Source organism: Sarcophilus harrisii, chromosome 5, assembly GCF_902635505.1.
Source record: "Sarcophilus harrisii chromosome 5, mSarHar1.11, whole genome shotgun sequence".
NCBI classification, from domain to species: domain Eukaryota; kingdom Metazoa; phylum Chordata; class Mammalia; order Dasyuromorphia; family Dasyuridae; genus Sarcophilus; species Sarcophilus harrisii.
Window position 1 is genome coordinate 12,450,130 of NC_045430.1, and position 25,121 is coordinate 12,475,250.

At 47.7% G+C, this 25,121-nt stretch overlaps 1 protein-coding gene across 2 annotated transcripts in view; it reads left to right on the forward strand.

The window, feature by feature from the left end:
- The first annotated feature begins 3,556 nt into the window (after nt 1-3,556).
- CBX7 (chromobox 7) overlaps nt 3,557-25,121 on the forward strand; it is a 32,646-nt gene continuing 11,081 nt past the window's right edge. Inside the window, exons 1-5 of one of the 2 annotated variants that reach the window (XM_031939710.1) lie at nt 3,557-3,979; nt 6,628-6,671; nt 14,995-15,060; nt 16,211-16,240; nt 23,345-23,411. In XM_031939710.1, the coding sequence (XP_031795570.1) occupies nt 3,911-3,979; nt 6,628-6,671; nt 14,995-15,060; nt 16,211-16,240; nt 23,345-23,411 (276 nt within the window). In that variant the 5' untranslated portion in view covers nt 3,557-3,910. The remainder of the gene's footprint in view (nt 3,980-6,627; nt 6,672-14,994; nt 15,061-16,210; nt 16,241-23,344; nt 23,412-25,121) is intronic. The other variant, XM_031939711.1, reaches the window with a different exon arrangement.

Consider the following 25,121-nt stretch of genomic DNA (forward strand, 5'->3'; position numbering starts at 1 on the left):
AAAAGCATAACAAAGGGACCAAAAAATAATATTAGGGTTAAAGACATTATATATACAAAGGAAACAATACCAATACTAAATGATATTCAATTATTGGCAAAGCATCTAGATAATTAAAGGAAAGAGTAATCAAACTACAAGAAGAAATGGATAATAAGACAATTATTATTGGTGATAAGAAAATGTGTTCTTTCAGACTCAGGCAAATGTAACAGAAGGATAAATAAGAAAGAAGTGAAGGCCTTGGATAGAATTTTAGAAAATTCAGATATTGTAGCTCTCTGACAATGACTGAATGAGAACAGTAAGGAGCATGTATATTTTTCTTTTGGGGAAATCTTTAAAAATTTTGACCATGTTTTAGAGCATAAACAACTCATAAGCAAATGCAGAAAAGTAGATATACTAAAATATCCTTTTTAGACCCCAGCACAATGAAAATTATAATCAATAAGGGGAATCTGAAGAATTTTGACTTAGTGACTAAGTAAAAAAGGTCCTAAAAAATAAACAAATCAGAGAGCAAATCAAAGAGACAAAAACAAACAAAATAACAATGAGACAATATACCAAAAATGTAGGGGATATGGCCAAAGACTTCATTGGAGAATGTTCTCTTTAAAAGTTTTTTATAAGAAAAGAGAGAAAGAAAATATTAATTAATTGCTCATGCAAGTAACAAACCCTTTAAAAATCAACAAAATTAAAACTTCCAAATAAACAGGAAAATTGAACATTTGAAAATCAAAGAGGAACAAAATTAAAAACAAAAATCTTTTGAATTGGAAAAATTAAAAACTATTTTAAAAATCAATTTATTGATCAATTTTGTTTTATAGTGCCTAGATTTCCCCCTCTGTTTCTCATGCTTCTCTCTCCCAAGTTTCCCTTCCTTACCACAAAGATGAAAAGAAAGAGAAAAAAGTTATTGAAATCAGTGAAGTTTAAAAAAAAAAAAAAAAGCTGACATTATATGCAATGATTCACACCTGTGGACTAGATAGCTGCAAAAGAGTGAAAGGGAGAGATGGGAAAACTTTTAAAGAATATAGTAGAGCATAGCAATCATTAGTTAATTTGATAGAAGGGAAGGGATAGAGGAAGAAGAGAAAAGAGGAAAAGAGAGACAGAAAGAGAGGTGGGGAGAGAGGCAGAGAAAGAAGCCAAATCATTAAAATAAAACATGAAAAGGGGGAATTTACTACAGAGATGAAGTAACAGCTGAAACTATTGGAAACTATTGTATTTAAGTACATACCAACAATAGCTGACTATTCACAAAAATATAAAAAGTCTCCCCTTTCCAGCTCTGTCAGCTAATATTCTAACATTCCTTCCTGGAATAGAAAGGGAATGGCGTTTATTTATCTAGTTCTATTTTTGTAAATATTCAGCTGATCAGCTTTCAGTTTTGTTGTTATACTATTGTCGTTCCCATTTTTCAGTTGAGGCAACTGAGGCAGTGATTTGTTTAGGGTGGATAGAAAGAATCTGAGGTTCAAATCTCCCTCTCTTGAAGCTCAATGTTCCAACCATTACACCACCTAACTTCCTTCCTAAGCTGTACCGACTCAGGGCAGAAGTACACGGTGTTGCTAACTCTATGTTTACATATAAAATGAGAAGAGTTCCAGCATTGTTTTTTATTCCAACTTCTTAAATAGAGGGGAAGGGATTTTGATACTAGGCAGCAGTATCTTGGGATCTAGTTGTCCTGGAAGAAGTGGTTCCAGGATCAGACTCGACCCACGTGAGTCTAAAATCCAACTGTGGGTTATGCTAACAAAACCCAGAAAGAAGTGATAAAATAAAATAAAAAAAGAAATTACGTTCAAAGTAACGATAAAATATATCAAATATCTGGGAATCAACCCACAAACTACAAAAATATCCCTTTGCAGATATAAAGAAACACAAATTAGAGAGAGAGAGAGGAGTGACTGGAGAGAGAATAAACACGGCAATTGTTCTTAAATTAATTTACAAATTTAGTGCCATAGTAATCCAATTACCAAGGGGTTACTTTGTGGAATTAAACAAAATAACAAGATTCATCTGGGGAGAGGCGAGCTCTCAAAGGAAATAATCTATCAACAAGCGTGTGCGTGTTAAGTACCAAGTACGGGGACAGTAGGGGACACAGACCAAAATGAAGGGGTCCCTCTCTCTCCCTTCCGCAGAGCCTACATTCTAGCGGAGGGCGCAGCATCCACGTGTATAAGGACATTAGAATAAATACAGGTAGACATGGAGGGAGATCATCAGCGGTTGCTGAGATGGAGAAAGGCTTCGAGGAGAGGGTGTCTGAGCTGAATTCGTCACGGGTTCTAGATCAGAGACGGAGGGAAGGCAATCCAGGCGGGAGAGGTGGCTCGGGGTAAAGAGACAGAAAAGGGAAGCGGCATTTCCTCTGGGAAGAACGGAGAAGTCGGTTGGGAAGCGCCGGAGAGCGCAGGAAGGGGAATAAAGTAATGGAGCCGGAAAGGTAGCGCGGGACCCGGCTGGGAAGGGCCCCAGAGAGGAAGTTTCGAATTTATCTTGAGCAACGGGGAGCCAGAGGAGTTCATGGAGAAGGGGAGTGAGGGGACAGCTCAGCAGTTAAGGAAAACCCTTCGGCAGTTAGGTAGAAAATGGAGAGTGATTTTAAGTAGGGAAACTAAAGGAGTCCCGCAGTAGTAATCGGTCTGAAAGGAGAGAGAGGGCTGAGGTGGAGGAGGGAAGGAAGTGCGTGGGGAGATGAGGTGGCGGTCCCGGAGAGAAAATGTGGCAACCGGCGGGTTGAGAGGCGGCCCGGGCGAGAGAAGGCGAAGGCGGCCGAGCTGGGAGACTGGCAAAGGCGGGGGCAGCGGGGGGGAACAGGGAGAGTCCCAGGAGGGAGAGGCGAGGGTAACGAACTCGGTTTTGTACGTGTGGAAATCGAGACCTTCAAGGGGCGCTTCAAAATGGATGTCCCGCAGTCAGTAACGATAAGGGAATAGAGTCCGAGAGAGCGACAGGGAAAGGGGGAAGGGGAGGGAGAGAGAGAGAGAGAGAGACAGAGAGACAGAGAGAGAGAGAGAGAGAGAGAGAGAACAAGAGGGGGAAGAGGAGGGAGAGAGAGAGAGAGAGAGACAAAGACAGACGGGGACGAAGAGGGAGAGAGAGAGAGAGACAGAGAGAGAGAGACAAAGACAGACGGGGACGGAGAGGGAGAGACAGAGAGAAGGGCTGTGCACGTAAAGATGACAAACCCAGAAGCGCTCAGGTCCCGGGGAGAACAGAGAGCACCCTACAAGAAGGAGGCGCGCTGGGGATGACAAGCCAGGTGGGACGTTCTAGACTCTGTCCCCTCCAGAGCTTCGGAGGGCAGGTGCCGCCCCGGCCAGGACCCGCGAGAGCGCCCCGTCCCGGTCCGCTCTGGGTCGCCCGGTGCCCGGGGATGCTCCGCTCGGGGCCGGAGCTGGCGGGGACGCGGCCCCCCCCTCCCCCCCGCCGGGAGAGGGAGGGTAGCCGGGCTTGGGGCGGGCACGGGAAGCCGGGCCCCCAGTGGCGGCCGGGGGCTCGAGGCCCCGCCCCTCCTCGCCCCGCCCTGGCCTCGGGCAGCTCCGATAAGGGGTAACCGATGTCACTGGGCGCGGGGGGCGGGGCCTGGGGCAAGGGGGCGGGGCGGGCGGCTCGCGGACGCGCGTGCGTCCCGGGGAAAATGTTGCGCAGGTTCTAAAATGGAACGTCGGCGGCGGCGGCGTGAGTGAGCGCGAGGGGGTGTGTGGCCGTGGCCGTGGCCGTGCGGGCCGTGGGGGGTGTTTGCGTGCGTGTGAGCGCGCCCGCCCGGGACCCCGCGCACCCCGAGTGGCCGCCGCCCCCGCCGCCGCCGCCGCGCCCGGACTCCGGGGCTCCCTGGCCGGCCGCCCCCGCCGCCGCCGCCGCCCGCATGGAGCTGTCTGCCATCGGGGAGCAGGTGTTCGCCGTGGAGAGTATCCGGAAGAAGCGCGTGCGCAAGGTGAGCCCGGGCAGGGGGCGGCGCGGCTCGGAGAGGGCCGCGGGGCCGGGGCTGCTGGGAGGCGGGCGCTTTCCGCCGCCGCCCGCTCTCCGCGCCTCGGCCGCTCTGGCGCAGCCCGGCGCCCGGAGGCTGGCCCAGTCCCCGCCTCAGTTTCCCGCCTCGAAGAACCGGGCGGATAAAGCGTTTGTGCCGTGTGGCCAATAGCGGGCTCCGAGACCTTCCGCTCCCGAGGAACCCCAAGTCCTCGAGTTGGGGGTAGGACTTGGCGGGAGGAGAAAAAGCCGCCGGCCTTGCGCGCCCCCTCCCCCCGGGTCTGCCGCAGGTGAACTTGGCCGTGATTCCCGGCCCCGCTTCCTCCTCCCCCCATCGCTCCCCTCCCCATCCTTCCCCGCCCCCCTCGTGTCCCGAGGCCGCATGTCCCGAGACCGCGTGTTCAGACTTCCCTGGAGGATCCTGGCTCGCCGGGGCCAGCGCTTTGGAGCTCTTCTAGGTCCTGGGCCGGCCCCCAAGCCCCGCCCTCCCCACGAGCCGGCCTCTGGGTGAACAGGGCTGGGCCTTTCAGGTCCCGGGCTGACGCGGAGAGCGGGAGGGGGGGCGGAGCTGGCTCTGGCACCCCGTCCTTTGGCCGCCCCAGAGTCCCGGGCAGAGTCAACCTGCTTAGGAAGGGCCTCCGTCGGAAGCTTGGCGAGCCCGAGAAAGGCTTCAAACTCCCCGGCTTCCAGTGGCGCATCCCCTCCCTCCCGTCCCGTCCCTTCGCATCCCATCGCATCCCTTCCCATCCCTTCCCTCCTCCTGCCATTCCAGCCATTCTTTCCCCTCCTTCCCGGGGCCCAACAGGGAAAGGGATGGATTCTGATCTCCCGGGCAAGGAGGTCCGAAGAGGAGAGCTTCCCTCTAGTCCTACTTTCCTTCATTTTCCATCTGGAGAAAGTGAGCCTGGGGGGGGGGGGAAAGTGAGCCTGGGGGGGGGGGGGAGGGGGGAAGGAGGGGGGAGTTGCTTTCTCTTCCACTTCACCTTGGTTCCAGGTTGACCAGAGTAGAGAGCCAGACAGGCAATCAGGGAGCATTCATTCATCTAGGGGCATGCAAACAGAGGCCGCCAAGAGACCAAGAAAAAGGTCTCCTTTCAGAACCCCTGGCCCTTTAGGATCAGGTTTAGAGCTAACGGGCCAGAGGCCATCTAGTCCAATCTCCTGATTTAGCCCAGAAGTCCGAGAGGTTAAGCCAAAAATCGAGCTCCATCTCCCTAGTTCCATCTTAAAGAAGGAGACTCACTAATTTAGCTCTTAAGGACACCCTGTGCTTTTCTGCTGTTTCTCCACTTCCTTGGAGCCGCTGAAAGCCTTTTTTTTTTTTTTTTTTTTTTTTTTTTTTTTTTTTTTTTTTTTTTTTTGGTGATTTCAATGCCATGGGGAACTCCCAGAGTGGATATTACCTTCATGGGAGCCATCACCATTCATCTGTAACATAGTATTTCAGAGTTGCCTAGGAACTTGCTTTCAAGTGACTTGTCAAGATCGTGAAATCTCTAAAGGTGGGATTGGCCACCACTCTTGTGACTCAGAAACTGGTTCACTTGCCACGATAAGCTACAATCCCTCCCTTTCTAATGAATACACAACCATGTAGTAACTGGATTTGGATCTGGGTTCAAATCCTAGCTCAACTATTGATTTCCCATGTGACATTGGACAGATCATTTAATTTCTCTGGCCCTCAATTTCTCTGTCTATAAAAATGAGGAGGGTTGGATTAAATGGCTTTGGAAGCAACTCCTGCTCAAGAGCTTAAACCCCCAAGTAACTTAACTTCCTTGTGCCTCAGTTTCCCCATCTGTAAAATGAAGGAATTGGACTAGATGGTCCCTGAAGTCCCTTCCAGAGCAGTGAATAGCTTACAATATGTATAGCTTTACAGTTGCTATAACTTTCCTTTCAGAAATCTCATCTCCATGTTCAGGTATGACTGCGGTTATATTTATGGATAAGAAAACCGAAGGGTCCCCAGAAACTAAGTGATTAGTCTGTGTCACTCAGCTACTGAATGTCATTGCTAGGACTCAAATGGGGCCCTTCAGGTGCCAAGCCTGAGGTTCTTTCCATTGCACCACACTTCCTCTTATACAAGAAGAAGGAATTGAGTTCCAAACCACAGTCTGGGTCCCCAAAGTCCAAGGTCCCCAACTCCTTAGCCTGTCACTTCTCCAAGAGCTGAGCTTGGTGTTGAGATCAGGGGAAGGGGAAATATCCCAAGAAGAAGTTGTTGTTGTTGTTGTTTTTTCCTGTTAGAACTTTAAATAAAAAGTTTTTTTACAAATAGTTTTGGAGGTGCCGGAGGATGGATACTTCCATCCCAAAGCTGTTTCCTGGTCAAGAGAGGCATAAGGAGGGTGGCATAGGGTGCCATTGTTCCCTTGGTATGGGAGTCTGGGAAGGACTGGAGGGAGCTCCACACCTTCTGTGAGCCGTTTGAGGGAGGGCGTGTTGGCGATTAGCCAGCACACTCCCACCACTGTTGATCCAGGAGCCTGGGTCCAACCCTCCCTCAGCTCGAACCACCTGTTTGGCCAAGGATGTGTGGCTCCAATTCAGGGCTCACTGTGTTCTCTCTGCCTCCCCTCTTGTTTCTCTCTCTCTCTTTCTTCCCAGGGTAAAGTGGAATACTTGGTCAAGTGGAAAGGATGGCCCCCAAAGTAAGACATGTTTGCGTGTATGTGTCTGTCCTTGCGTCTGTCTGTCACAGTAACAATAACAGCGTATCCCAGACTTAGCCCTAAACTCCAAGACCTCCCCTCAATCCATCCTTCCTTTCCTTCCCTTCCCACCCCGCCTCTTATAGAGTCAGCTACTTATGGATCACCTAGCAAACTTCAAGGCACTGTGGGTAAAAAGAGGAATAAGGCCCTCAGGGAGCTAATAGCCTAATCCAGCTGGTCTGCAGAAATGAACAGGATCCAAGCAAAGGGGCAAGGAATGATGGAATGCTTCATGGAGGAGTTAAGCCTTCAACAATAACAAAAGGCTTTCCAATAACAATAATATTTCTGATTAACATTAATTCTTACTTTTAATTTAAAGAAGATATTTCTTAATATGCTTTATGATTTACAAAGTAGTTTATAAATATTATCTCATCTGATCCCCACAATTGCCCTGGATGGTTGATGCTATTATTAACATCCCCATTTTAGAGATGAAGAGACTTGAGGCAAAATTGAGATTAAGTGACTCACTTTGAGTTACCGTTAAGACTTGTCTGAAGTATATAATAAAGATGACAGTAATTCCTAAACTAATCTATTTATTTAGTGCTATCCCAATCAGACTCCCCAAAAACTATTTTAATGACCTAGAAAAAAATAACAAAATTCATCTGGAAGAACAAGGTCAGGAATTCAAGGGAATTAATGAAGAATTGTCTGAAGTAGGATCTGAATTCAAATCTTCCCAACAACAACACTCTTGAAGGAAATTTTAAAGATTTTTTTTTTATTGACTTGTTTGTGCATCCCTTCTCTTTCCCACTATATTCCTACCCCAAACAACTAGGTGGTTCAATGGAACCTGTGTTCAGATTTAGCTTCAGATGATTATTAGCTGTGTCCCTATAAGTCAGTTTGCCTCAGTTTTCTCAGCTGTAAAATGGGGATAATGACAGCACCTATCTCTGAAGGTTATTGTTTGTGCATCCCTTTTCTTTACCACTATATTCCTACCCCAAACAACTAGGTGGTTCAATGGCTAGTCAGGAAACCTGTGTTCAGATTCAGCTTCAGATGATTATTAGCTGTGTGTCTTGACAAGTCACTTAGTTTGCCTCAGTTTCCTCAGATGTAAAATAGGGATAATGACAGCATATCCCTCTGAAGGTTATTGTGAGAATCAAGTGAGATAATATTTAAGTGCCTGAAACATAATAGGTGCCTAATAAATGCTTCTTCCCGTCTTCCTTTCCCATTACCCCCAGTAAAGAGTCAAATGTTGAATAAAGAATAAAAACGAGGGGCAGCTGGGTGTCTGGCCTCGGACACTTAACACTCCCTAGCTGTGTGACCCTGAGCAAGTCACTTAACCCCAATTGCCTCAGCAAAAATAAATAAAAAAGAGAGAGGAGAAAAGGTAATTCTGCAAAAACTAACCCACATATCATCTAGAGCTGACAAGATATGCCGCATTCTGTTCCCATAGGCCCCCACCTCCACAAAGCCCTTTCTTCTTCTCAGGGCAAGCCCCTCACACTCAACCCATCCCAATTATCTCCTTTAACAAACCTTTATTAAATACATACCATGTTCTGGAGGAAAGAGAACCAGCTTAGGACTCAGGAAGGCTTGGGTACCCATCCTGGCCGTGTGACCCCATTATCACTACATTTTTTTGCCTCGGGCAATTTTCTGGAACTAAGGTGAGGAGGTGCCATTGGTAGAAGGAGATTCTACATCCAGGCTTAGTCCCTATGCTGGTGCAAACACATGTCCAGGCCCAACCCTCTCATTTTACAGAGCAGGAAACTGAGGCCCGGGCAGGTTAAATAGTTTACCCAAGGTCACAGATCCTGTTCAGTCAGTGTCAAAAATGGGGTTTCCCTGTACCAGACCTTCATTCCTGTCCAGGAGCTTCCAATCCGTACAAAGCTAAATGATTACATAGTATAGACACTTCCTTGGGGAGGGCCAGATTCAGTGTAGCCACAGCTAAGTAAACACAAAGTGTATACAAAGTAATTTCTAGGGGAAAGAGAATGGTAACAAGTAAGGAGGAAGGGTCAGGTTTCTCCCCCTCCTTCTCCTTTTCCCTGCCCCCTCTCCCCTCTTTGCCTTGGTCATCTCAGAGATCCAGGGCCTGGGATGCCCAGGGTGCTGAACTCAAGGACCAGCAATCTTTGAGGAGGAGCTGGGATGCAAGAATACAGTTATTCCAAGCTATTCCTTTGGAGAGAGAATAGAAACTTGGATCTGCCCCTCCAAGTCCAGGGGAAGTCCTGGACTTCCTGGAGAGCCTAGGGAAGGATGGGTAGGCAGGCCAGGCCCAAGCCTTCATCCTAGCTAACATTCACCAAAAATGTATTAAGCACCTACTGTGTGCCAGGCTTACAGCTAAGAGCCACAATGTGTTCAGTGTGGCCCCTGCAGTCTGGAATCTTCCAGAGTCTGCATCTTCCTGAGTTCAAATCTACCTTCAGTCACTTCCTAGCTGTGTGATCCCAGGTGAGCCCCTTCATCATGTTGGCCTTAGATTCTTAGTCTATAAAATGGGCTGGAGAAAGAAATGGCAAATGATTCCAGTATCTCTGCCAAGAAAACCCCCAATGGGGTCGTGAAGAGTCGGCCAGGATTGAACGATAATAACACGTGCAAGGTCTTGCAAGGGTCAGTGTTGAAAAAATTATCTGTCAATAAAAAGTTATTTTAAAAAAAAGAAAAAATTATCCTTGCATATGTTTTGAAAATAAAAAAGCTCCAATAAAAAAATACCGTGTCAGGCACTGTGCCAAGTGCTGAGAATATAAAGAATGATAAAAATCAGTCCCGGCCCTCAAGGAGCTTACCCGGCTTCATAGGATTTTTTTTTTAAGTTTTAGTTTTGTGTTTGTTTTTTAACCAGTCATTTAATCAGTGAAAAGTAGGACTTTCTCTTCTCCTTACCCATTCCCCACTTTAATGAACTTTCCCTTATTAGAAAAGCAGTTAAAACCAAATCCAGTGGCCCCATCTAATATTCCACACCTCTGATCCAGCACCTTTCCACCTGGAAAGAATCTTAGAGATAAAACTAAATAGCCTTCCCCATTGTACAGAGGAGGAAATTGAGGTCGAGGAGGAAACTGATGTCCAGGAGATGTGGATAAACCCCCAGGTCTAACCCAGTGTGTTTCTCCACTCCATATGCCCCGATAGTAAATCCCCTAAAGGGAGAGATTATTTTTTGATTGTTTCAGCCTAAAACATAGTAAGTACTTTATAAATGTTAGTTAGATTGGATTGCTTTCTTTGCAAGGTTAGCCCTTATCCTCACATGCCTTAACTCCCAAGCAGCTGGAGCCCCTGCAATAAGGAAAATTGTGTTGTTGAAAGGGCCAGGAAGAGATTAAGCATTTATTAAACACCTACTGTGTGCTTAGGTCAGGGGACACTGAAGGGTAGTGGTAGCAAACTCAAATAAAACCAACTGCATTTTATAGACTTAGAAAATCACAAGCTAACATTATCTGTGTTTTATTGCATTTTTATTCACTTTACTAAACATTTTTCCAGTGATATTTTAATGTGTTTTGGGCAGCTGGGGAGTTTTGGTGGAGGCAACTTTGATGCCAGGACCCATGCTAAGGATTTCCAAGAGAAAAAGCATTTATTAATTTATTAATTATAATTATTATTGTTTAAGCATTTATTGAGCACCTGCTATGTGTAGGTACTTTGCTAAGTGCTTTACAGATAGTCTCTACTTGATTCTCACAACAGTACCAGGAGTTGAATTTTATTCTGATTCCCGTTTTACAGTTGAGAAAACTGAGGCAGAAGGGGGTTCATTGACTGGTCCAGGATCACACAGCTAGTACGTGGATGAGGCGGAATTTGATCTTGGGGCTTCCAGCCTCCAGGGCCAGGTGCACACGGCCCGGCTGGGCAGCAGCCACAGGAGCCTGGGGATACCGATTGGTACCTAGGGCCAGGAGGAGACAAGGACTGTCTCTTAGAGGTGACAGCATCAGGGGTAGCTGTCCTGGAGGCGCCCCCTGGTGGGATAAAGGGAGATTTACATCCCCTCCTTGAGATGGGGCTGCCCCAGGAACTTGCCCTTAGCTGGCCCCAGCCTACTTGTATGGCTTGGGTAACCATCCTGACTGTGTGACCCCGGCATCCTCCTGACCTGGGCAGCAGGCCCTGTCTTTGGCCACTTACTACCCGTGTGATGTCACTTCCCCCCCTCCTCAGTTTCCTTGTCTGTAAAATGTGGGCTGTGGCCTCAGTAGCCTCTGAGGACCCCAACTCTTAATCCAAATCTCTTTGACTGTGAGGAAGGGACTCTAAAACTTGACCTTGAACGATTTTAACAAGAAGAGGACCAGGCCAGGGTATGGAAGGCACTCCGGGAGGAGGGCACCTCAGTGAGCAAAATCTCGGAGGTGGGAAAGGGAGGCAGGAGTTGAGGGGGGAGAGCACAAACGTGGACATGTGGGTTAATTAGCCCTTCACCAAGATGCCAGGGCTCCTAGAAACTCTTCACCTGAAGAAGGGGGCACTTGGAAGGCTAGGGGCAGGAAGAGATGTGATCTCTTTCTTCCAGTATCTGAAGGGCAGACAGACCCCTGGGGTGGGGGTGAGAAGCACAGGAGGCAAATTTAAGTTCATTATAACATGCCTGAATCTCCTGTCCATTTCCTAGGGAGACTTCAATGAGAGTTGTCTCAAAGTGGGATAGGCTACCTCGTGAGGTAGTGAGCTTCCCATCACTGACAGTCTTCAAGTAATGGCTACATGGCCCCTTGTCAGTGAAGGTATAGCAGGTGTTTCTGTTGAGTAATGGCTGGACTAGGCGACCTCTAAGGTTCCCACTCCCCCATCTCCTAGAGCACGTGAAGGGAAGCTGGAAAGCTAAGGAGGGGGAGTCATTTTTGCGCAGGGCCTTGAATGGTAGCATAAGAAGTTTAGACATAATGGTAGGATGTTAGCTCGGGACCTGGAAGAGACCTTAGTATCTCGTCCAAATTTCTTGTTTTTGTAATGAGGAAACTGAGGCAAAGAGAGGAAGGATCTGAGGTTACACAGTAAGGAAGTATCAGAGACAGTCTCTGAAGGGGGGCTTGTAGGCTCTCCCATCTTCCCCAGTGACTGAGGTCCCAGCCAAGGGACAGACATGGGGCCCGGTGGAAAGGTGGCCAGACCCCGGCCCCACTCTATCCTGGGTTTGACTTGGGATAAATCAGTGGATGTCTCTGCCCTTCGGCATAGGGAATAGGAAGGATGGTCCCTGATGACCCCAGTGTGTCTCCACTCCAAAGGGCACTAAAGGCCGTCCTGCCCCCATCTGCACCCCCTGGAGGCTGCGCCCCCTCCCCTTAGCGCCCGGGCCTCCTCCCCCTCCCTCCCGTGAGTTGGCACTCATGCCAGGCTGGGCTCTGAGTCAGCTCCCAGCTCGCTTGTTTACGAGTTCCTACCAGAGGTGGGGAGGGGGAGGAGGAGGAGCCCGGAGGGAGCCCAGGTCACGTGGCCCACTGTTTTCCTGCTGCTCAGCTTCTCCCACGCCATCCATCTATCACTGAGCCTGATGTAGCCTCCCCCATCTCAGCCCATCCTCCTGCTCAGATTGGTCACACGGGGTGATGCTCCATGGGATCCTGGGCTTTGTGTTGGGGAGGCTGCCCCCACCCCATGCCTCAGAGAGGTTCTGACCTGGAATGTCAGAGCTAGGAGAACCGTTAGAACACGGGATGTCATTGCTGGAAGAGCCATTAGAACATGGGATGTCAGAGCTGGAAGAGACAAGGGATGGCAGAGCTGGGAGAGCCGTTAGAACATGGGATGTCAGAGCTGGAAGAGACAAGGGATGGCAGAGCTGGGAGAGCCGTTAGAACATGGGATGTCAGAGATGAGAGAGCCATTAGAACATGGGATGTCAAAGCTGGAAGAGGCTTTAGAACAAGGGATGGCAGAGCTGGTAGAGTCTTTAGAACATGGGATGCCTGACCTGAGAGGGTCTTTAGAACATGGGATATCAGACCTAGAAGAGGTTTTAGAACATTAGAGGTGGGGAGGGAGTCTTAGAATAGAAGATGCGTAAACTGAGAGACCTTTGAGATTATCTAGTCCAACTTCCTTACTTCACAGACAGAGAAACTGAGACCCAGAGAGGAAGAATAACTTGCCCACAGTCACACATCATGTCACTGGCAGAAGCAGAGCTTGTAGCCAGGTGTACGGGGGTCCTTCCCCTCCCCCTCTGCAAGTCCCCAGATCACCAGTCCCCGTCTCCCTGACCTTTGTCCTCCCCTCCCCCAGCTCCTCGCCCAGAGCTTGGTCAATGTTTTGCTGAATTGCCACCTGGTCTCCCGAGGCTCACCAAATCCTGCCTTTCCCGACTCAAAGGGAGCACATATGATGTGCCAGGAACTGTGCTAAATGTTTAATAAACTTGATCCTCCATCCCCCAGGGCTGCCTTCTCAGACTCTGAAGGAAGAGAATGTCCTGCCTGAAATGATCTCCTTCCTTGGGGGCTGGAAGGGAGGGCCATGGATGAAAAGATCCGGAAGAGAGGTGGGGGATGGAGGAAAGCCAGGTCCAGGACAGCTGACTCATTCCCGCTTGTCTCAGCCCATCCCCTCCTGCACAGAACTTGGAAGAAGTTTCCAGTTTCTGCTCCAGTTAACCTTTGGGATGCTTCCCTTTGGGCAACTCAGGAGCCCCTCTTGGCCCAGGATCCTCCTCTGCAAAAGGATTGGATGATTCCTAATTCCCTAAGAATTAGATTCCCTAAGAACCTTTTGTCCAGCTCTGACATCCCCTGTTCTAAGTTCCCTCTCAGCTCTGACATCCCCTGTTCTAAGCTCCCTCCTAGTGTTCTAAGATCTCTCCCAGCTCTCTCATCCACTGTTCTAAGACCCCTCCCAGCCCTGACCCTCCCTCTTCTGAGACCTTGCCTGACATTTTTCAGGAAGCCAGTTCGGATCAGGAGCACTAGGGGTCCCTCCCAACTTCTTCCAGGTAGCATCTTCCCGGCCCTGATCTGTCTCACTATTGCCTGGGACAAAGGAGGACGGGCTGAGGCTGTCGCTTCCCTCTCTGGGCATAGATCTCCCTACCTAGAAACAGAGAACTGGTCTCAGTGACCCCTGGGATCCTGTTTGTCTCTATCCTGCTTGATTCTGAGGAGCCCAGTGGTACCCAGGGGCCCTGGAGTGGACTCGGGCAGACCTGACATCCAATCCTTTCTTAGACCCTCCCCCGATATGGGAATGTGAGCAAATCACCTTAATCCTCTGACCCCTAGTTTGGGCCTCGGTACAACGGGCAGAATCCCTAGAGTACATGTCTCTAAAAGACATGACCTGCTTATAGAGAGGCCTTTGCAGACTGCGAATCCCAGCAAAGTGTCACTGACTAGTATTTGATTGTCAACAAGAAGAACGAGAGCTTGCGTTTCTAACGTTCACTAAAGTTTATAAAGAACTTTTTAAAAATCTTGTTGATCTTTTGTTTTTCATCAGCCACGTCTCCCACTGGGTCTTTCTTTCAGCCCCTTCCAGGGAGGCAGTCCTGATAAGAAAGAAATTTAAAAGTTAAAAAAAAAAAGCAAAACTAATATTGAAAGAGTGAAAACTCTTGAAATCTTATTTTATTTTCAGTTAACAAACTTTTATTTTTCCCTCCCTGATATTGGGGGGAAAATCAAGGGAAAAAACTGTAACAAATATGCATTAGAACAAAACAAATCCCAGTGCCATCCCTGTCCACAACTTTGTCTCCTCCTGTTCCAAGTCTCATCCCTGGATCAGGAGCCAGCTTGGAAGGATCTCGGAACAGGGAAAGCAAAGAGAGGTACCTTAGGACAGGGAATTTCAGGACAGGGAAGGACTTTGGTCATCACCTATTCCAGTTCCTTCTTTGTGTGGAGATTTCCCAGAGCGACAAAATTGACTTGGCCAGAGTTCTATACCCACTACTAACCCTCAGGAAGCTTCCAATCTAGGAGGGCAATAAGACTGAGACTCACTCCACGGGCAATCTTGATACAAATAGAGGCCATGAAAAGTAACTCCAGAGGGCTAGGGAGTGTTCTGAGATCACTTCCATCCTGGACTTCATTGAGGAGTCAGATTTCTAGGTGGATCTTGAAGGCTGCTGCTGCTAAATTGGCAAACATATTCTTAGGTAGGAGAGGGCCAGTGAAAGAAGGTGTTTCTGGGTAGGGGAACCACCAGCTCACAGCCATCCCCACCATGGCCAGGACACTCCCTTCCCCAGATTGGCCAGCTATTGATGCTACTGATGGTCACCATCTTTCACATCTTTCCCCAGGTACAGCACATGGGAGCCAGAGGAACATATTCTGGACCCGCGCCTTGTCATGGCGTATGAGGAGAAGTAAGCGGGTCCTTTGTTTTCCCTGCTGGGGTGGGCGGTGGGCATCTCGATGACCTGGCACAGGGATGCCCGTGCCATTGTTCCTGAGCATTTCCTGAGCCTGTGTCCTTATGCTCAGTCTGACCTGAGTCACAAACAAGGTCCCTGTCTTCATGGAGGCCAGAGCTGAGTCATGTGTACCCACATTTACGAAGTGCCTTCTGTGTGCTCAGCCCTGGGGGATACTGAGTGAAAAATAGCACAAGCTCTGCCCTCAATGATTTTCCCTTTTTTTGGGTGGGTGGGGGGAATATGGGCCCAAATGAATGAGCTGGGCATCAGAGGGACAGAGGTCCCAGACCACTGAGGGTCAGGGTGGAATTCAGGCAGGCTTCATGGAGGAGATGGCATCCAAGTGGGACTATAAAGGAAGGTCATGATTTCAACAAATTGGGAGAGAAGAGAGTACTTCAGTCTTCTGGGGCATACAGCTTATACTTATGAACTATAAGCAAGCAGAACATATCCTACAGTTTAGGAGTTAACCAGTAGCCCAAACAACTTATGTCCATTTTAGGGAAGAGACATACTGGAGTATTCTGCCTTCCTATTTCCTGTAAATTTGCCTCAGTTTACCTCTATAGACTAGGGCCATTCTTATAACGGTGAGAGATCACTCCACTATCACTCCCCTTGGGAATGAGCACTTGCCTAGAAGTCAGAAAACTTTTGGCTGAACCTAAGAAAGTTTCTTCTCTGAAGCATCTTACAATCATCTAATTAGAGATAATCCCCGTGAAGGTCATTTCCCAGATCCCCGACCCATTATGTTGGTCTAGACATCTGGTATCCCTATGCCTCAGTTTCCCTGCAGGGGAAAGTGATATAAACACAATAATGACAATTTTTTTAGTCATGGTTGTGGTTAAAAGACTAAAAGTCAAGAATATTGTGATCTTTAGAGACAAGAAGCAGCAAAGAGTAACGAAGTTCAGTCTGGATGTGTGACTTGGGCAGGTTGCCTTCTCCCTGAGCTTCATTCTTTTCATGAGTAAAATGGGAAGCTTGGACAACTTAACCTTTAGAGTCCCTCCTAGCTTACAGATGAACAGGCTGGCAGAGCTGGAATGATACTAATGCCCTGGTTATTCTCCTCCCTTTCCAACTGCAGCTCCTCAACTTTTATTGGATTTTCATTCAGGTTGGTCCTGATATCTGTGGGAATTCTCCCCTAAGGTTCTTTCTTGTGCCCTCTTTATACTATTTTACTGGGTCATTTCATCAGTTTCTGTGGATTCAAGTATCTGGATTGGGAGAAAGCTTAGAACTGAAGTTCAAGTTGGTAACAGTCATAGAGCACAGAACATTAAAATTATGAAAGAGTGCTGAAGTTGGAAGCACAGAACCTAGGTTCAAGCTTTAAAACTCTTTTATTCCTTCTGGACAAGTCCCTTCACTTCTCTGAGTCTCAGTTTCCCTCTTTGTAAAAGGAGGGAGGTGGACAGATCATTCTTAAGATCTTCATTCAAAAGTTAGAATCCTATGACTTGGTTCCACTCATACAGAATGGGAAACTGAAGAGGCTCAGGTAGCTGAAATCACAGGCTTGTGACCCCAAGGTAGGCCGGCGCCTTTGGGATCATCCTGGCCATCTCATGGAGCAGTTTTTGCTTGAAGATCTCCAGCAAGGGAGAATGCCCTTCTGTGGCCCATCTGTGATGAGGGAACTCTAGGATGTTCTTCCCTGGGTTACTGAAGTTGCCTTCCCCATCATTTTCATGACCCAGGAAGCTTTGACCCTTTCTTGTGGCCAAGTGACCAGGAGCAAAGGGAGAAAGAGTCCTATATCCAAAATCCTGGTTCTGGCCCTGACCAGACCTTAGTCAAATCCCCATTTCTCGGGACCTCATTTTCCCCCTTTGTAAAATGAATAGTTTGCATTGAGTAACTTCTGAAAGAAATAAGGTTATCAACAAGCATTACAAAGTCTTCACGGTCACCGGAGTGACCAAGATGAAAGCGAGACCCCCTCTGCCTTTAGGGAGCTGCCAGTCATCCAATGAAGAGTGTTCCCTGTGAGTGAATTTTCTCAGCTCCCTCTTATACCCTTGCCTTGATCTATATACTCACTGACCCTGTGCCCCGGCTTCCCTGCAAGGAACCTGTCAAATGACTTTTTATCAAGGTGTGTTCATTTTGACATTTGACATTTCACTTGAAAAGAACCGAGTTTCAGTCTCATTCACAAACATTTCCCCAACAACTGCCGGGTGCTCGGAACTGTGTGGGAATAAATACAGGAAAGGAGGTTAGTAGGGAGCCTGGCCTTACCCACACACACACACACACACACACACACATATGCACTTACACAATACATAATCTCATGCTCTTGCACGCACTCATGTTTACATGCTTATGCTCACGCACTCACATACATGTTACACACTCACACATATATACTCCTACACACACACACACACATATATACTCGTTTACTCATACATGCACAGTCACACTCACATACACACATGCATGCACAGAATACTATTTCACATACATGTGCTCATATATTCATGCTCATAGTCTTACACACTCGTACTCTGTCACACACTTATGTACATGCACATTCACATACATTCACACTCACATATGCCTCACACACATACATACATATATACACAAACTCATGTTCTTAGACATGCACACATATGCTTACACACTCATATCCACAACACATATACTCGTTCACATATACCCACACTCACACACATGTGCCTGTGTGCACATATATACACATACTCACATATAGTTTCACACGTATACGCGTTTATACTCACATATAGATACATATACACATACTCACCTTCCTCACGCTCTTACACACCTACACTTCCATATTCACATATATATACATATTTATGCACACATACTCCTAGTTTTTCATACACACACATATATATATACTCATTCATTTATACATATACATGTGCGTGCATTCACATACACACATAAACTTATATATTCATATTCTTACACAGTCACACACACACATGCACATTCATTCATACATACTCCTGCCCTCTCACATATATACACTCACACACACTCATACATTTATACACATTCATATTCACATACATGTAAATACATGTACACATATACACCCAGAAACTCATATTCTTACACACGTACTTAATACACTCATATATGTAACACACCCTATACAGTTATATACACATACTCCTACTATTTCACACATGTGTGTGTGTCTATATGTATGTATGTATATATATATATATATGCACATACATATATACTCATTTGTTCATACATACATGCACACTCACACACATCCCTACATCCACATATGATACAAAGGCCAGGAAAACAAACGGTGCCCAGATGGTCACTGGAGGGCCTCATCTGTAGCAGATGATCCAGAAAATGGGGTGTAAATCAAATCTAATGTTTCATTACAGAGTCTTTAATTTCCATTTTTAATTCATTTTCTCGTTACTTTATATTATTTTAATTGGTATCTTTTGATTTTATGTCGACTTTATTTTCAAAGTATTCCCCTGTCCGTAGAAATCTAAAAGGCAGTCAGGAGCGGGAAAGTAGCTCAGGGAAACTAGCCGAGACATCATTTGAGTGATGTATGCCATGTTCTGTAGCCCTAGACCCCCACCTCCGCAAGGAGAGAAAGGAAAGACCTTTTCTTCTCCACTCTTTGGAGCCAAGTCACCGTAATTACACAATATGTTGGGCCAGTTTTCAGCAGAGTCTGTTTCTGGATCCTTCCACCCCATCCTCTGCCAAGTTGTTGATGGCCCATTAAAAGCCACAAAAGTACCTGGAGGCAATGTGGAGGTGCCAAGCCACCCCCCAGGGCTGTCTCTTTTTGGGAAATGTTCTTTCTGATTTCTGAGTTTGGACTCGAGTTGGCAAATGTTCTTGATTCGGCCCATTTAAAACATGTATTAAGGTGTTCCTGAGTTACCTGTCTGTTGATCAGACAGAACATGCCCTGGGCAGAAGGGAGGTCCAGGACCAACTTGAGGAGGAAGATGTCCCCTCTGAGTGGGTACATCGTAATAGACTTCCTGAAGGGAACAGCATCTTGGGAGCAGAGAGATATACGTCTAAAAGGTTCCCTTATCCAGCCCCTTCATTTTATAGAGGAGGAAACTGAGCTTTCCCCAAGCGTTTGAGTGATTTGCCAGAGTCATAGCGGGAGGAATTGTCAGGCCCAGGCTTTGAGCCTGCTTCCGAGATGTGCCGTGAGGTACCTTTTTGTGATAGGAGCATAATGAGGGAGATTTTCTAGGTTATTTTACAGGTGAGAAAACTGAGGCCCAGGGTAAGGAGATAACTACCTAAGGTCATACAGGCAGGATCCTAGATCTAGATCTGGAAGGGACCTAAGGGGCCATCTGCTTGAAGTCCCTTCCTTTGTAGAGAAGGAAAGGAGGTGCAGACATTCAGGAGCCAGGCTGTGAGCCCACATTCTGACTCCAAACCCAGAATTCTTTCTGTTGCAGCCCCTGCCCAGCCGTCGCTGAGCGGAGCCTAAAGGGAAGAAGGGCTTATGGCTGATGGGAGTAGGAATAGTGCTGTGGACATGGACCTGGGGTCAGGGCTAAGTTCCAAACCCTGGGCTCAGCACACACACACACACACACACACACACACACACACATATGCACATACACGTCACACCCAAAATACACACTCACCCACAAATACACAATACACACACTCACACAGACACATATACATACAATATACTCACATACATATATACTCAGACATATATACTCACTAACACAAATACACATACACACATATACACTCAAACAGCATATATATACCCACTCATATACACACTTATACATATATACACTCCTAATGCACTCTCACAATACACTCACACACTCATATACAGTGCACATTCTCTAACACTTAAATGCTCACACACAATACACACAGTGCAAGCTACACTTACACAGTCACACACACACACACACACACACTCAGGCACGGACACACCCTCCTGCACTCACACACACACAAGAGGGCAGGCTGAGAACGAGGCAGCCCGGCTTGTCTGCATCAGCTAGAACACTGAGTACGTGACAGGCGGGGGACAGCCCTGTGCTGATGGGGCCCAGCCGGCCAAGGGGTACATCCAGCTTATTTACCTAAGGAGCCTCAGCGAGGGGCCAGGGCTGAGGAGCCAGGGCTGAGGGGCCAGGGCTGAGGGGCCATGTTTGAGGAGCCAGGGCTGAGGAGAGTTGCTTGGGAGGCTTCTCCCTCCTGGCCTCCGGCACCACGGCCATGCCCTGCAGCCCCATGGGGGACTCTTGGCCCCCCGGTGGGCTGGAGCGGGAGCAGATGCTCGGCAGGCATACAGCTGGGACATGTCTGTCTGGGAACGTGCTAAGCCTTTGGCGGCTCAAGTTTCTGGCCTCGGGGGCTTTTTTGGAGCCAGGCCTCAAATTGAGGTTGACAAACAGCAGCTTAGATCCCTTCTTCTATGGCCCAAAGCCATCCCCCTTCACCAGCCCAGGGTATCACCAGCAACCTTGAACTTGACCTTGGGCTGCCCTCACCCCCTTTGTGGACTTGGGACTCCCTACTCCTTTCTTTCCACCCTTTCTCCAGCCCCAGGGCTGCTCCCAGAGTGCTCTGCTCCTGTCAGTGTGTTCTCCTGTCTTTACTTCCACTCACACATTTTCTGAGAGTTTAGGAAGACTGGGAATTATCTCTATTTTATAGGTGAGGAAAACTGAGGCTAAGTGGTTTATCCAAAATCATAGATCACAGATCTGGAGCTGGAAGGCCCTCAGAGGCCACCTGGTCTAACCCCCTCCCCCCATTTTACAGAGGAGGAAACTGAGGCCTGGAGAGATTATGTGACTTGTCCCAGATCACACGGCTAGTGAATAGCTGAGACAGGATTACGTCTAGGTCTTCTCATTCCAAATCCAGGATTTATTCTATTGTACCAGGGTTGGAATAGAGAAGATTCACACTTGATAACATCCTAGGATTAGTGAACATCTGGGCCAGTCCATTTTACAGAGGAGGAAACTGAGGCCTGAGGTCCCACAAGTAGTATCTAGCAATCAAGACTTAAACTAAGTTCCTTGGACTCCTTGCATTTTTAAGTTTCTACATTAGAATAATTTTTAAACCCCCAACAGACGTCTCACCCTTTGAACTTATAACAAACAAAAACAGTTATGCAAAAACAACAAATAACAGCAGCAGTATGTGAAGAGGGATGGAACGTTCTGTATCCATAATTCCCCATGGCTCCAGTGAAATGATGCTTGGTTTAGGGCTAGAAGGGACCTCAGGCCACCTAGTCCTCTCCAATTCCAACCCCTGCACAGTGACAGCCACTCTCAAAGGCGTTTTCTAGCTCCAATGTTTTTGGTCCATTCTGACTGTTTTAGACAATCCGACTCGAAGATGGATTTTCTTTTTCAAGGTTACCTTATGAGTCCATACAGATCTGGGACTAGAACCCGGGTTTCCTAATAGTGCTGGCCTGTGCCTGACTATGGGACAGAATGTTCCAAGTTCCCCCGATGGGCCCCTTCCCTCCCTTCCCCTTCAAGGCCCTCCAGTTTCCATTCGCTTTCCTCAAACAGCTGCCAGGCGACTGTTGTGCAGTTGTGGGTTCGCCCCTTTCCCGGCCCCCGGGGCTATGTCGGCTCCCCGTTCATCCGTGGCTGAGAGGTCCCAGCCTGCGGCAGGGCTGAGTCTGTTCTCCATTATCACGAGGATGGACAGGATGCTCTGTCTGGGATCTCTGGATACACTGGCTGGTCACGATCACAAGCTCCCCGCGGGCAGCAGCCGGGTGTGTCCTCCTGCAGCTTCAGGAAAAAGCGATTTAAGCAGAGTCTGGATTTCTTAAAAATGATAAATGTTAGGGGGGGCAGTGAAGCAGAGAGAAAGAAAGCTAGAGAGATCCAGGGAGGGAGGAGGAAGGGGAGAGAGAGAGAAGGAGGAAAATGGGAGAGAGAGAGAAGACAGAGAAGGAAAGGAAAAGAGAGGAAGAAAGTGAGAAGAGAAAAGGAAGGGGAGGGAGAAAAAGGAGGGAAAGAGAGAGAGGAGGGGAGAGACAGAGGAGAGAGAAAAGGAAGGAAACACACCAAGAGAAAGAGAGAGTAAGAAAAGGAGGGAGAGAGAAGAAGGGAAGGAGAGGAGAGAAAAGGAAGGGGGAAGAGAGAAACAAAAAAGAAAAGAAAAGAAAGAAAAAGAAGGGGAGGGAGAGAGAAAGAGGAAAGAGGAGAGAGAGAAGGAAAAAGAGGAGAAAAGGAAGGAGGGGAAAGGAGAGTGAGTGGGGAAAGGAGAAAGAGAAAAAGAACAGAAGAAAAGAGGAAGGGAAAAGAGAAAGGAGAAAGGGCTCTCCTCTTTTGAGAGAAAAAAGAAGGGAGGGGGAAAGAGGAAGAAAAGGAAAAGAAAAGAAGAGTGGGGAAAAGAGAAAGAGAGAAGGAAAGAGGGAGAGAAAAAGAGAGGAGAGAAAAAGGAAGTTTACAGATAGATTTACCGTAAGATTCCTAGAACCTCTGTGGTGGAAGGAACCCAAAGCCTACCTAGCCCAACCCAATAGCATAGAAATCATTTGATATTTGCCTCTCTACCCCTAGCATTAGGTACATAGTAGGTGCTTATTAAACGTTTGTTGAATGAACAAGAACTCCCCAATAACATGCCCCAAAGTGGTCATTTAGCGTTTTGTTTGGAGGCCCCCAGTAACGAGGAACTCGCCACTCCCAGAACTGCCTGTTCCAAGCTGGCCAAGTTTTCCTTACCTACAATACCTTCCCTCCGTCCTAGAACAGGGGATGAAGTGAAACCCCTCCCTTGGGGCTTTTAAGATGAATTTAATTTACAAGTATTCCATTTCTTCACAACTTTCCCTAAAGTGAAATTCACACCTAGTTTTCTAAATCCCCCAATGGGACTGGCAGCTCTGGTATGGGGGGCCCAGCGAGATGTCACCAGATGGGAAAATCCTTGGCTTGGTGCCTCAGATCAGGGATCTGAGTTTTAATCCCAGTTCTGCCATCGATCACTGGGCATGGCACTTTCCCCCTGCCTCAGTTTCCCTTTCTGTAAACTGAAGAGGGTTGGATGAGGTAGCCTTAGTTCTAGGACCCTCCATCAGTCATCCCAGGGATTGCCCCGCAGAGTCATCTCAGGGGACACACACATGCCCGGCTGTCCTTGCCTTGTCCATCACTGGTTTTTCCTTTTCTCCCTCCATCCGCCTCATGCCCCCCAGGGAAGAGAAAGATCGTGCGTCCGGGTGTAGGAAAAGAGGCCCGAAGCCCAAACGGCTGCTGCTGCAGGTAACCTCGGGCCCCTGCCCTCCCTCCCCTGACTCTGGCCTTGGGCACTGGTTGGATGGATGGGGCTCCCCGTGGTCCCCTCTCAGCCCCACAGACTAGCCCAGGTCATCATGGGAGGGGGGAGAGCCCCAAAGGGCTCCCCAGCAGCTTGTCCGGCAGCCCTCGGAGTCAGAGTCTCTGTTCTAGGCTCCCCCAGCAGTATCAAAAGGCAAACAGAGAATATGGGAGGCCTTCCATGGACGAGAGGGGACAAAACTCAGCATGTAATCAGCGGATCACAGGGTGGGCAAGAGCCTGGAGGATGCCAGGATCAGGGCTCCAAACATATCTTGTGGGCAGCGGAAGCCACTGGGGGTTTCCGAGCAGAGAAGCTGGCATTTGTAGGGACCAAATTTTATAGCAGATATCTCATGTTCTAATGGAGCAGAACTCAGGGAGAAATGGACATAGGTTTGGTGACCAATATCTGAAATATCCTGATGGGGTGCTGTTATAACTCAAGTGGACAAGTTATTTCTCTCTCTAGTCCAGTTTCCTCCTCTGTAAAAAGAAGGGGGTCAGATGTTCTCCAGGGACCAGCTCTAAATCTGTGGCATTCTGGACAACCTGAGAATGGTAGCGCTCGAATTTTAAATCCCTCCGTGCTTAGACTGGTTCAGGGAGAAAGGCACGAGACTCTTGGAGCCCCGAGACCTGGATTCACGCAGGTCTCAGTGTTCCCGTGTATAAAATGGGCACGTGCTCCTTGTCAGGTAGAATGGAAGAGGGTCCAGCTGGAGTGATTGACAAGGACTCATGATTTCCTGGTCAAGGGTATTGAGCATGGAAGCCACTCTCCATATAACTAGGATTACGGGAGAGCTGGGGAACATTGGCTTCTGATTTCTTCATGTTCTGGATCTGGATGTCTCCAGGCCTCCATCTATGTAACCGAGTCCCTCCAGGTTGTTTGTAAGCTCAGACTGAAGACAGGAAAGTAGTTCTTTGTCAGTTTCTGCCCCGAGGGTTCGAGAAATTGGGTTAACTTGGTCTACAGAGACAGTGTGGCTAAGTGGTTTGAGTGCTAGGAGTTTGTAAGTTATTTATTGTTAATACACGTTGCTTTATGAGTCATGTTGGGAGAGAAAAATCAGCGCAAAAGGGAAAACCATGGGAGAGATTAAAAACAAGAAGTGAACCCAGCATGTGATGATTTACATTCAGGCTCCTCAATTCTTTCTCTGGTTGCATTTTCTGTCCAAAGTCTGGGGATTGCTTTGGATCATTGAACCACTTAAAAGAACTGAGTCTTTCGTAGTTGTTCATCACTAGGTCGTACTGTTTGAATCTTTGCTTTGCTGTTTCCTCATCTGCCAAGTGAGCAGACAAGGACTGTCCAGGTCCCTTTCAGCTTTAGAACTGTAGTCCTGTACCCTGAGAAGGGGCTTGAGAATCTTAGATTCACAGAATCTCCATGGGTGTTGGGAAAGTAAACCAGACATCCTCTCACCTCCCTGACTAAAGGGGAAAACAATGGGAGAGATTAAATAACAGAAAAAAGAAGTGAACCTGGCATGTATTGATTTACATTCACCCTCCTAAGTTTGAGGATCAGCAGCTTCCTTTGAAATCCAGCAAACATCCTCTCCTCGAGGTCCCTCACACCAGCTGGCCCCTCTTTCTGTCTCCCCTCGGTTTCTGACATGGCCAGAGTTGAGGCCCACAGAGCCA